The sequence below is a fragment of the Chiloscyllium plagiosum genome, unplaced genomic scaffold (genome assembly GCF_037043375.1).
Source record: "Chiloscyllium plagiosum isolate Xiang-an unplaced genomic scaffold, Cpla_swu_hap1 HiC_scaffold_3, whole genome shotgun sequence".
Lineage (NCBI taxonomy): Eukaryota > Metazoa > Chordata > Chondrichthyes > Orectolobiformes > Hemiscylliidae > Chiloscyllium > Chiloscyllium plagiosum.
In genome coordinates, this window is record NW_028270141.1 from 39,862,120 (window position 1) to 39,875,345 (window position 13,226).

The 13,226-nt window shown below is 41.1% G+C and overlaps 1 protein-coding gene across 4 annotated transcripts in view; it reads left to right on the plus strand.

Moving 5' to 3' along the window:
* The window catches only part of LOC122548604 (pecanex-like protein 1), a 281,969-nt gene that overhangs the window by 22,685 nt on the left and 246,058 nt on the right, over positions 1-13,226 (plus strand). For all 4 annotated transcript variants that reach the window (XR_015752841.1, XM_087978544.1, XM_087978548.1 and 1 more), the window contains exon 2: positions 1,324-1,541. Coding sequence is in view for 3 of the 4 variants with exons in the window: in XM_087978544.1 (XP_087834670.1) it covers positions 1,324-1,541 (218 nt within the window). In the remaining variant the exon portion in view is untranslated. The remainder of the gene's footprint in view (positions 1-1,323; positions 1,542-13,226) is intronic.

The following is a 13,226-nucleotide window of genomic DNA, read 5'->3' on the forward strand; positions in this document are numbered from 1 at the left end:
GATTGGATTGAAAGGTCAATGAAGGAAAAAGGTTTGAAGGAATATAGGAAAAGCATGCATAAATGTGATTACAATTGTTTGCTTCCATGTAGGGTAAACACCAATGTGGACTATTTGGGTTAAATGATCCTTGTACCACTTCTGTCTAAATTATTACCACTGGAAAAAAATTCACAAGGAACCTTGTACAATAATCCATTGTTATTTCGTCATATACTAGAACTGAAATATCATGCCTATTAGATAAGACCTAAAGACACTTTCCATTTTGGGGAGAATCAAAACTCGAGGCCATAAATCAGGATCAGTGTACTTCACTGCCACATTCATTGGTATAATTTTATTTCTCTAATTTCATTGATGCAACTTTTTTCTCCACCAATTTCACTAGTGTAACTTGCTACTACCAATTTTGTTGGCATAATTTCCTCCTCCACAAATTTTACTTGTGTAATTTCCACTTCCACATAAAATTCATTGTAATTTCTTGTCAGCAATTTCACTAGTGTAATTTCTTCCTTCACAAATTTTATTGGTTTAGTTTTCTTCTCCACCAACTACACTGCTGTCATTTGCGCCCTGTCAATTCACTGATATAATTTCCTCCTCCAACAATTTCACTGGTTTAATGATGGGGAAGTTTGTCTCTCGTGGGCATACACAACCCTCAGAGGAGGACTCCCCTTCTTACGCTATACCAGCTCACAAAGTAAATGTTGCTGGGTTATTTGCCTGACATGGGCCTCCTTTTGCCATGTGTGAAAAAGCAGAGCAAAAATGAGGTTAAAACTAGATCTCAATAAGCCAAACATACCTCAGCAATTCAGCATTCAATTTGACGTAATGAAATTCAAATCTAGTTCGAATGTTAGTTCTTAATAATTTAATTTCACACCAAAATTTGATAGATTTTTATTAGGTAGGGTTATTAAGGACTGTAGAACCAGTGTGGGTAAATATATTTAAAAGACAAACCAACTACAAACGAGAACAGAAATTGCTGGAAAAACTCAGGTTTGGCAGAATCTGTGGAGAGAAATCAAGGTTAACGTTTCCGGTCCAGTAACCCTTCCTCAATTCTGCCAGACCTGCTGAGTTTTTCCAGCAATTTCTGTTTCTGTTTTGGATTTCCAGATACAGTTCTTTCAGATTTTTTTGCAGAGCAGCTTAAGGGGCTGGGAAGTTCTCTGATCCTACATCTGAAATACACTGAAGGTAGTGTATTTTAAAATGTGAATTGACTGTATGAAGTCGCAAGAAAATTGATGAACTTTTAAGTGATAAATAATTTCTTAAAACCTGTTTTTCTGATCTGTTTTGCAGGCTGCGTCTCCCAGCAAAGTTGCTCTTGGGATTTATTGTGGTATGATAGCTCTCCTTTTTACTGTGATAAAGACTATTAACTACCGGCTTCACCTTATGTTTGAAGAAGAAGAAATTATTCATCACAATGTTCAGGCTGTTGCTTTCACAAAGAATAGAACCGAATCTGGAGCAAGGAATAATTGTGAACCAGAACTGATGCCACCTTTTAGTCCTGGGTAAGAAAGTACAAAAGAAATTCCCCCTCTGTCAGTTATTAAGAAGGATTTATATATTACATCTAAGTATTTATAATGTGATTCATTTTATTTGTGGTGTTGATCATGATTCAGTGATTAGCACTCTTGCTTCTATTTTAGGAAGGCTATGGGTTCAAGCCCCAATCAAAACAAAATTGAAAATATTGTCCAAGTTGTCTGTGCACGTGGAATACTGAAAAAGTGCTGAACTGTTGGACAGACTGTCTTTCAAAGTGGAGTTTAAAGAAAGGCTTGATGTGGGTTCAGTTGGATGCTTATCCTGTTGAGTAATGCCTGATATCAAGATTAGTGACAGGGTTAGACAGGGTCAGCATGGACATATGAAAATGAAATCATGCCTAACAAATCTACAGGAATTTTTCAAGAATGTAACTGGTAGAAATGAAAAGGAGGCAGTTTGTGTAGTTTATTCAGACTTTCAGAAGATGTTTGATAAGGTCCTACATAAGAGATTAGCGTGTAAAGTTAAAGCACAATGCAGTGGGGATAGTGACATCAATATAAAAATAAGTGGCAGACCAGAAATAAAAAATGGGAATTAACAGGTCTCTTTCCAAATTGCAGGCAGTGACTAGGGGGGGGTACCACAGTGTTCAGTTCTTGAACCCCAACTATTTACAGCTATCAATGGTTTAGATAAGGGAATTAAATGTAATATCCCCAAGTTTGAATATAATACACAGCTGGCTGGGAAGGTGAAATGTGGTGAGGGTGTGGAGATGCTTCAGCATGATTTGGACAAGATAAAAGGGCAGCACGATGGCACAGTGGTTAGCACTGCTGCCAAACGGCGCCAGGGTCCCAGGTTCGATTCCAGCCTCAGGCGACTGTCTGTGTGGAGTTTGTATGTTCTCCTCATGTCTGCGTGGGTTTCCTCCCACAATCCAAAGATGTGAAGGTCAGGTGAATTGGCCATGTTAAATTGCCCATAGTATTAGGTGCATTAGTCAGAGGGAAATGGATCTGGGTGGGTTACTCTTCGGAGGGTCCGTGTGGACTGGTAGGGCCGAAAGGCCTGTTTCCACACTGTAGGTAATCTAATCTAATCCAAAGTGAGTGGGCAAATGCATGGTAGGTGAAGTATAGTGTTGGTAAATGTGAGGTTATCCATTTTGACAGCAAAACGTGGATAATTAATTATTTTCTGAATGGCGATAGTTTGGAAACGAGACCAGGGAGTCCTTGTATATCAGTTGCTGAAAGTAATCATGTAGATGTAGCAAACATGAAGAATATAAATGATATATGTTACCATTCAAAAGAAGAAGATTCAAGTACAGGAGTAGGGATGACTTGCTGCAATTGTACAGAGCCTTGGTGAGAACACACCTGGAATATGCAGTTTTTATTCTTACCTGAGAGTAAATATTCTGACTTTGGAGAGAGTACAACAAAATTTACCAGATTGATTCCAAAGTTCTAGCAGGATTAAGAAATGTTAACACAGGAAGGATGTTTTTGATCACTAGGGAGTTCAGAACCAGGAATCCTAAGAATATGAGGTAGGCCATTTAGGACTGAGATGAGGAAAATTTCTTCTCTAATAGCGCATCGAGCCTGTGGAGTTCTCAGCCACAGAAAGCTGTAGATATCAAAATATTGAATGTTTTCAAGAAGGAGATGTGTATAGTCCTCAGGATTAAAGGGATCAAAGAATATGAGGTGAAAGTGGGAACAGGGTACAGATAGATGATCCTTTATCCGAAACTGTCGGGACTAGCTGTCTTTCAGATTTTGGAATTTTTTGGATAAAGGATTAAGTGACACTTTTATAGTAAAATTTAAAAGAACTACCGAACAACAGACCCATCTGTGAATACTACGAGCACTGAGACAATGCTGGGCCACGCCGCTATGTCACATCTGAGTGTCATGGGTCAATTGGGTGTGGAGTTGCGTTTGCATGCCAAACAACCTTGTTAATGAGGAAAAAGCTTTCGGAAAAAATCTTCAGATTTTGGAGCTTTTCGGATTTCAGAATTACAGCTAAAGGATTGTCTACCTGTACTGAGTTTAATGATTAGCTATGATCATACTAAGTGGCAGAACAGACTCAAATATCCAACTCCTCCTCCTGTAACTCCTCCAGTTATATTGCTAACTAGAGTTGAATATGTTCTTACACTGGAGGGCATCAATTCCTCATGTTTCGTGTCAGGCATGACTCTGAGTAGTCACTTCTGAAGGCCAATCTAGAGATTTGAATATGTAATTCAGGTTGACACTGAGTGGAGTTAAGGGGAAAGTACCACTGGGGGGGGTGGCACTAAGGGAAGTAACACTTTGCTTTTCAGAGAGCAGGTACTGAGGGATTGATGCGCGAGTCGGCGGGAAAAGGGAGTTTGAGCAGTGTTGGAGAGGCGTAGCAGTACTGCGAGCGTGCTATACTATTAGAAGAGTGGTACTGATATTTGCCTCCATCCATCCTATCAATTGTTTCCTCTTCCTAACAGCATTGTGGGTGTGCCAACATCTCTCAGTCTACGCTGCTCATCACCACCTTTCCAAGGAACAAATACTAAGTTGAAAATCACATGACACTGGCTTATAGTCCAGTGGGTTTATTTGAAAATACAAGCTTTTGGAGCACTGTTCCTTCGTCAGGTAGCTAGTCACAATAATAAATGCTAGTCTAGCCAGTGATGCTCACATCTTGTAAAATAATAAATGAATTGTTTCTACAATATTTAAATATAACTTTTGGGAAGAATCTTTACAAAGTGTCTGGAGATTTACCCAACAGTTGGAAAGCCAGCATCCCCTCATTTTGGGAGCCCCTAACACCACCTTGTTTCTTTCAGGCACTGAAGAGAAGTTAGTAGTGAGCCCTCAGCAGGATCAGGAAACTCAGACGTTTCACCTCTTCATCATGGCATGATCTTCACCATTATCATCATCTATGATATGGTTTTACTAAACCGTCTGGGAAGCATGTGTAATTTCACTGCCATCAGTCCTCCTTTATCGAGGTTGAGGAGGCAAGGATCAGACAGGGCTGTACAAGGTTACATGGTAGCCAGGGAGGAACTGAAGAATGGACTTAGGAGAGCTAGAAAGGGGCATGAAAAAGCTTTAGCAGGTAGTATTAAGGAAAATGTAAGGCATTCTACACTTGAGGAACAAGAGAATGGCCAGAGTGAAGGTAGGGCTGATCAGGGATTGTGGAAGGAATTTGTGCCTGGTGTCAGAGGAAGTAGGGGAGGTAGTTAATAAATACTTTGCTTCAGTATTCTCTACTGAGAAGGGCCTTGTCGTTTGTGAAGACCGTATGGAATAGGCTGATATGATTGAAATGGTTGATGGTTGGAAGGAGGATGTACTGAAAATTTTGAAAAATATAAGAATAGCTAAGTCCTCTGGACCAGACTGGATATACCCAAGGTGAGAGCAGAGTGAGTGAGAGCAGAGGAAGTGAGAGCAGAGATTGCTGCGCTTTTGGCAACGATCTTTGCATCCTCACTGTCTACTGGAGGAGTGCCAGACGATTGGAGGGTGACAGATGTTATTCCCTTGTTCAAGAAAGGGAATAGGGACAATCCTAGGAACTACAGACCAGTCAGTCTTAGGTCTGTGGTGGGCAAATTATTGGAGAGGATTCTGAGAGGCTGGATTTGTGATTACTTGAAAAACCGTAGTTTGATTAGAGGTAGTTTGATTTGGCTTTGAGAGGGACAGGTCATGATTCACTAGCCTTATTGAATCTTTGAAGATATGACAAAACACATTGAAGGTAGAGCACTGGATGTTGTGTATATGGATTTTAGCAAGGTGTTTGATAAGGTTCCCAATGGTAGGAAAATAAGGAGGCATGGGTTACAAGGAAATTTGGCTCTCTGGATGCAGAATTGGCTGGCTCATAAAAGACAGGGTGGTAGTAGATGGAAATTATTCAGCCTGAACTTTGGTGACCAGTGGTGTTCTGTGGGGGTTTGTTCTGGGACCTCTGCTCTGTGATTTTTATAAATGACTTTGATGAAGAAATGGAAAGGTGGGTTAGTAATTTTACCGATGACACCAAGGTTGGTGGAGTTGTGGATAGTGTGGAGGGCTGTTGTAAGTTGCAATGGAACATTGACAAGATGCAGAGATGGGCTGATAAGTGGTAGATGAAGTTCAATCTGGAAAAGTGTGAAGTGATTCATTTTGGAAGGTCGAATTTGAATGTGAATACAGGGTTAAAGGCAGGATTCTTGGCAGTGTGGAGAAACAGAGGGATCTTGGGATCCATGTCCGTAAATCTTTCCAAGTTGCCACAAACTCTGTCAAGAATACATAACTTACTCCTTTCCCCTGTTTACTCCCATGTTATTTTCCCTTGTTGGAAAGCTGTTCCCCATCATTGGTTTTTGGCTTCCAGCTTTTGAAATAAACCCACAGCAAAAGCCTTTCAGATAAATCAATTCTAAGGGGAAAAATGTTTTCTTTTGTTTGAACAGATTTGCCTGTGTGACATTCTGGGATTTCACAAACCAAATATGGAATTTTATTTTCCCTGCAGGTCTGTTTGGAACAAAAAAACGACAAAGGTTGCAATAGGAGATCTATAGGAAGTTGGTGCTCCGGTTTCCTCCCACAGTCCAAAGACGTGCAAGTCAGGTGAATTGGTCATGCTAAATTGCCCCTAGTGTTAGCTGCATTAGTCAGAGGGAAATGGGTCTGGGTGGGTTACTCTTCGGAGGGTCGGTGTGGACTGGTTGGGCTGAAGGGCCTGTTTCCACACTAAGGAATCTAATCTAATCTAAAAGTCGATAGAGTTGTTAAGAAGGCATATGGTGTGTTGGCTTTCATTAGCATGGGGATCGAGTTTAAGAGCAGCGATGTTATGTTGCAGCTCTAAAACCCTGGTTAGACCACACTCAGAATATTGTGTTCAATTCTGGTCACCTCATTATAGGAAGGATGTGAAAGCTTTAGAGAGGGTGCAGAGGAGATTTGCTAGGATGCTGACTGGACTGGAGAGCATGTTTTATGAAGAAAGGTTGAGGGAGCTAATGCTTTTCTCATTGGAGCGAAGAAGGGTGAGAGGTGACTTGATAGAGGTGTACAAGATGACGAAAGGCATAGACAGAGTGAATAATCAGAGACTTTTCCCCAGGGTAGAAGTGACTGTCACAAAGGGGCATAATTTTAAGGTGCTTGGAGGAAAGTTTGGGGGAGATGTTGTCAGAGGCTGGCTCTTTACACAGAGAGTGATGGGTACATGGAATGCACTGTCGGTAGAGTCAGATACATCAGGGACATTTAAGCGACTCTTGGATAGGCACCTGGATGATAGTAAAATGAAGAGTAAGAAGCTTAACTTGATCTTAGAGTAAGATAAAAGGCCGGCACAGTGTCAAGGGCCTGTACTGTGTTGTACTGTTCTATGTTCTATTGGTATTTGTCAAATCAATTTAGGCCAAGTGGGGAAAGGTGTCTACACAAAATCTTCAGAAGTAATGCTCGATCATCCTAAACACTAAAGGTTTATTATGTAGTATTTATTATCTGGTTACATTACATCTAAGGTGTTAGAATCTTCTCCAGTGAAAATTAGTGCAAAATACCTGTTCAATTCATCTGCAACCTTCTTATTTTCCATTATTAATTCCTCAGATACACTTCCCAGAAACCAACACACATTTTATTCACTTTTGAAACTGCCTATAATAACTTATTATCTTTTTTATATTTCTAGCTAGTAAGTTTATTAATCTTCTAGTTATTCTTAGCTGTTTGTTATGTGGAGTCCAATCTTCTGACCTGGCCTTGATCTTTCTGTAATTATTTGTTTTTTGTTTTGGTTTGGTCTGATCTTTTATATTTTGATTAACAGGGATGGTGGGTCCTCCCTTGGAAATGTTCTATCTCATTGGAGTTCTGTGAATTCTATAGCATTCCTTTAAATGTCTTCCACTACATCTCTACTGACTCATCCCTTATCAAAGTTTACCAGTTCACTTTAGCTGTCTCTGCTTTCGAGCCCTCATTACTTCCGTCATTTAAGTTTAAAATATTTGTTTTGGACTAGGACTTGTCTTGTCTTCTCTCGCTCAGATGAATTGTAAAATTCAAATAAATTAAAGATCCTCCATGATGATTGCGATACCTTTCTGACAAGCTCCCACTGTTTCATCCTTTGCACTTCAGCTATCATGTAGTTACTGTTGGGGGAAATGTACAAGTGACTCTTGCCTTTGTTATATTATCATAGAATCCCTACAGTGTGGAAGCAGGCCATTTGGTCCACTGAGTTCACACCAACCCTTGAAGAGCATCCCCCTCACCCTGTCTCTAAAATCCTGCATTTCCCATAGCTAATCCACCTATCTTACAGCAATGGGCAATTTAGCATGGCCAATCCACCTAAGTTATCTTACCTTTTATCAGACAGCTTCTGCATTCTGGTTTGCTGACCTTAGGTCTTCCTCTTCATAGAATCCCTTAGAATCCCTACAGTGTGGAAACAGACCATTTGGCCCAACAAGTCTACACTGACCTTCCAAAGAGTAACCCACCCAGACCCATTCCCCTACCCTATTACTCTACATTTACACCTGGTTAATGCACCTAACCTATATGACAACCAATTCACCTAATCTGCACATCTTTAGACTGTGGGAGGAAACTGGAGCACCCAGAGGAAACCCACGCAGACATGGGAGAACATGCAAACTCTGCACAGTCTCCTGAGGCTAGAATCAAACCCAGGTCCCTCTTGCTGTGAGGCAGCAGTGCTATGACTGAGTCACCGTGCTGCTCGTCTGCCGCTTTAATAATTTCATATCTTTTAGTGTTATTTATACCTATAATGCCAATTGTGCTAATACTCTTACTAATTAAGAGAGCCATCCTTTTCCTAGTTTCCTGTCTCTTCAATATCATGTTCCCTTCAGTGTTCAGGTCCCAATCTTTGTCACCCTGCTACCATGTCTTTGTACTGGCCATTGGATGCTAATTATTAATTTCTATTTGTGCTGTCAAGTCATTTGGTTTGATTGAAATGCCATGTGCATTCAGATACAGAGCCTTTTATTTTAGACTTTTATTTTGTAATCTCTAGACTGACTTGTTGATTTACTCTTAGATTTATAATTCTCTTCCTTCCTTTCATAGTTTGTTTGTCAATTTCTAAATCAATATATTTCTCTTCTGCCTTGGCTCTGCTGTTTGGTTTAAACATCTTCCTCGATTTGACCCTTGCATCCACTGTCACCAGTCTGAAGTCCTGGCATAGCCCCCATTTTACCATTACCATCTAGCCAGGGGCTCAACGCTAGTTCAGTGAAGAGTGCAGATGGGCAAGCCATGAGCAATACCCAGACATAATATAAAAATGAGGTTTCAACCTGATGTAAGTAAAAAAACTGAACTTCTTGCATTCCAAATGATATCAGCAGCATATGATAGACAAGTGATTCCACATCTAACATATCATCCAGTCTTGAATGTGGTGGACAATAAAATCGCTAACTAGAGAAGAAGGTTCCCCAAATATCCCCATCTTCAATGATGAGATAAGTCCAGCTCATCAGTGGAAAAGAGAGGCTGAAACATTTGCAAAAGTGAATGATCCATCTTGACCACCTCCAATGGTCCCCAGCATCACAGATGCCAGTTATCAAACAATTCAGGATACTTGACACTGATATCAAAAATTGACTGGAGGAACGGGGTACTGAAGAGGCTTTTAGCCTGGACAATATTTTGGCAATAGCACGGAGGACATGTATTCCAAAATTTGCCATCTCGAGCCAAGCTGTTCCAGTACAACTACCCTTGATGAAGGGCTTATATCCGAAACGTCGATTCTACTGATCCTTGGATGCTGCCTGACCTGCTGTGCTTTTCCTGCACCACACTGTGGACTCTGATTTCCAGCATCTGCAGTCCTCGTTTTCTCCCAACTACACACCGGCATCTACCAGCAATGGAACATTTCTTATGCATGTTCTATTCATGCAAAAGGCAGGTCAAATCAAACACTGTCCATTCCCGATCCATCAGTCTACTTGACCATCAGTGAAGTGATTTGAAAATTTTATCAACAGTGCTATCAAGCAGCACGCACTTAGCAATAATCTGCTCACTGAGGCTTTGTTTTGCTTTTACAAGAGTCATTGAGCTCCAGACCTCATTATAACTTTGATGCAAACATGGAATAAAGAGGTAAGGTGAAAGGGATTGCCCTTGACATCAAGGCTGCATTTGACCGAGTGTGGCATCAAGCAAAACTAGAGTCAATGAGGAATGGGGGGAAACTCTCCACTGGTTGGAGCTGTACCTGGCACAGAGGAAGATGCTTGAGGTCAGTCATTTCAGCTCCAGGACATCTGTGCAGGAGTTCCTCAGGATAGTGTCCTAGGCTTAATCATCAGCTGCTTCATCAATGACCTTCCTTCCGTCATTAAGGCAGAAGTGGGAATGTTGCCTGGTGATTGCACAATGTTCACAATTTACAATTCCTCAGGTCCTAAAGCAGTTTATGACCAAATGCAGCAGGCCCGAGACAATATCCAGGTTTGGGCTGACAAGCGGTAACATTCTTGGCATATACATGCCAGGCAATGACAATTTCCTACAAGAGACAACCATCACCTTGTGAGATTCAGTGGCATTACCATCACTGAATCTCGTGCTATTAACAGCCTGAAGTTTGTAGCTGACAAGAAACTGAACTGGACTAACCATACAAATGCTGTGGCTGCAAAAATTAGAAATCCTTCAGTAAGTAACTCTCATCCTGACTCCTCAAAGCCTGCTCACTATCTACAGAACATAGTCAGGAGTGTGATGGAATGCCCCCACTTGCATGCATTAATACAACTCCAACAGCATTTAAGCTTGATGTCATTCAGAATAAAGCAGCCACTTGATAGACACCAAGTCCCCACCACATCAATGCAAATTATCACCAGTGTGTAGCATCTACAGGATGCACTACAGAAATTCACCAAGGCTCCTTAGACTGTACCTTCCAAACCTATAACCATTGTCATGGATAAGGACAAGGGCACCAGACATGGGAAGACTACCTCCTGCAAGTTCCCTTCCAAGGCACCATTCATTCCGACTTTGAAATAGTATTGGAATTCCTTCGGTGTTGCTGTGTCAAAATGCTGGAATTTCCTTCTTAATGGCAATGTGGGACTAATTGCATCAAATGAACTGTAACAATTCTAGAAGGTAGCTCACTACCACCTTCTCAAGGGCAACTAGGAATGGGCAATGATGCTGGTCTCTGCCTGTGATGCCCACACAACATGAATGATGGGAGAAAAAGCTATTTAGTTTAAAATCCTCTCTGCTTCCCTAGTTGTGTGGGCCACTGTAAAACTGGTCTCAGCACTTTCCAGGTGGTAGGTAATCTCATAGTACAGCCCTCACCTACCCTATATTGGAGTCTGTGCCTATGAGGCAAAATCTACTTCTGCCACACCAGTCTTTTGGGCTTGCATTCATTTATAAGAGTTGTAGAGATGTACAAAACGGAAGCAGATCCTTTGGTCCAACACTTCCAGGCCGACTAGATATCCCAACCCAGTCTAGTCCCACCTGCCAGCACCCGGCCCATATTCCTCCAAATCCTTCCTATTCGTGTACTCATCCAAATGCCTTTTAAATGTTGCAATTGTATTGGCTTCCACTTCCTCTGGCAGCTCATTCCATACACGTACCACCCTCTGCATGAAAACATTGCCCCTTAGATCTCTTTTATATCTTTCCCCTCTCACCCTAAACCTATGCCCTCTAGTTCTGGACTCCTCGACCCCAGGGAAAAAGCTTTGTCTATTTATCCTATCCATGTCCCTCATAATTTTATAAGCCTCTGTAAGGTCACCCCTCAGGCTCTGACACTCCAGGAAAAACAGCCCCAGCCTATTCAGCTTCTCCTTATAGCTTAAATCCTCCAACCCTGGCAACATCCTTGTAATCTGTTCTGAACCCTTTCAAGTTTCACGTCTCCTTCCTATTGGAAAGATGTTCAGAATTGCACGCAATATTCCAACAGTGGCCTAACCAATGTCCTGTACAGCCGCAACATGACCTCCCAACTCCTGTACTCAATACTCTGACCAATAAAGGAAAGCATACCAAACGCCGCCTTCACTATCAACCTGCTATGAACCTGCACTCTAAAGTCTCTTTGTTCAGCAACAATCTCTAGGACCTTACGATTAAGTGTATTAGTCCTGCTAAGATTTGCTTTCCCAAAATGCAGCACCTCTCATTTATCTGAATTAAACTCCACCTGCCACTTCTCAGCCCATTGGCCCATCTGATCAAGATCCTGTTGTAATCTGAGGTAACCTTCTTTGTTGTCCATTGCTCCTCCAACTTTGGTGTCATCTGCAAACTTACTAACTATACCTCTTATGCTCGCATCCAAATCATTTATATAAATGACAAAAAGTAGTGGACCCAGCACCGATCCTTGTGGCACTCCACTGGTCACAGTCCTCCAGTCTGAAAAACAACCCTCTCTCTGATCTTAATTGTCCTTTAGCAATTTGCACACAGATCAGATTAATGGATTCAGAGATGATTACCTCTGCGGTTCTGCTTAATTTGATGCATTGCTCTTCGTACTACCATGCAGAACCTCTTTCCTTGTCCTCCCTATGTCAATGTATCTCATTGGGACCATACCAACTGGATGCTACCCCTTCCTCTGAATATCTCCAACTCTGAGCACATTCCAAGCCTAAGACCGGGCAGGCAACACGGTATTCTGGATTCTCACTCTTTTGGTATAGAGGACAGTGTTAATCCCCTCACTATACTGTCACTACTGCCACTTTGGTCATTTTGCCGTATCTCGACGTTTGTGTTCCTCTGCAATCTCATACTATAGAAAATTGCACAGTAGAAGATCACTAATAGAAAATCACGAATCTCGTTCATTAGAAAGTTTGTGTTATCTAGACAACGTCCACAATTCATCAATCACATTATAACCAATTCACGCTGATGAAACGCGCATTATAGCAGAATGACCTGTACTTCTCTTCTGTTTCCTCCACTTGAATTGCTTCCTGCATCATGGAACTGTGGTCATTTAGCTCAATCACTCTGCCATCCTCATTTACATTCAATAAACATGAAAAACTTCAAACCCTATAAAAAAATCTTCCATAGTTTATGGTTAAAACAATTATAAATAACTTAATAGATAAATATGAAGAAATAAAATGTACTTAAAATAATCACAATCCAATCTCAGTAATGTAAAGAGCATGCAGTCTGCTAGAACTTTTGAGTCACTGCATGGTCGTGTTTCAGGGAAACATTATCATCAGTTTGCTTCTTTCTGGAGAATAGAGCCACATATTCTTTCCTGATGATAAGTACTCCATTCCCGTATCATGCATGTTAATCTACTAAGACTCCTAACTCTCTAAATCAACAACATTCATGGAGTTCACGTATTGTGCAATTCTCACTTCCTTATCTTTTTGAAGCCCTCCTTCACCCAACTAAAGAGACCTAGGTGACTGTACTGTTGTTGCTTGGTCATAGTGTCGTGATGTTTGTCTAGCCAAATCAAATCACAGAACCCTGACTTATCTTAGGCCCAGTAATTGACTTAAGTGGAAAGGAAATACAGACAGCTTAAATAAAAAACGGGCCAGTTTTCCACTTTCAGAAAATCACCCTCATGCT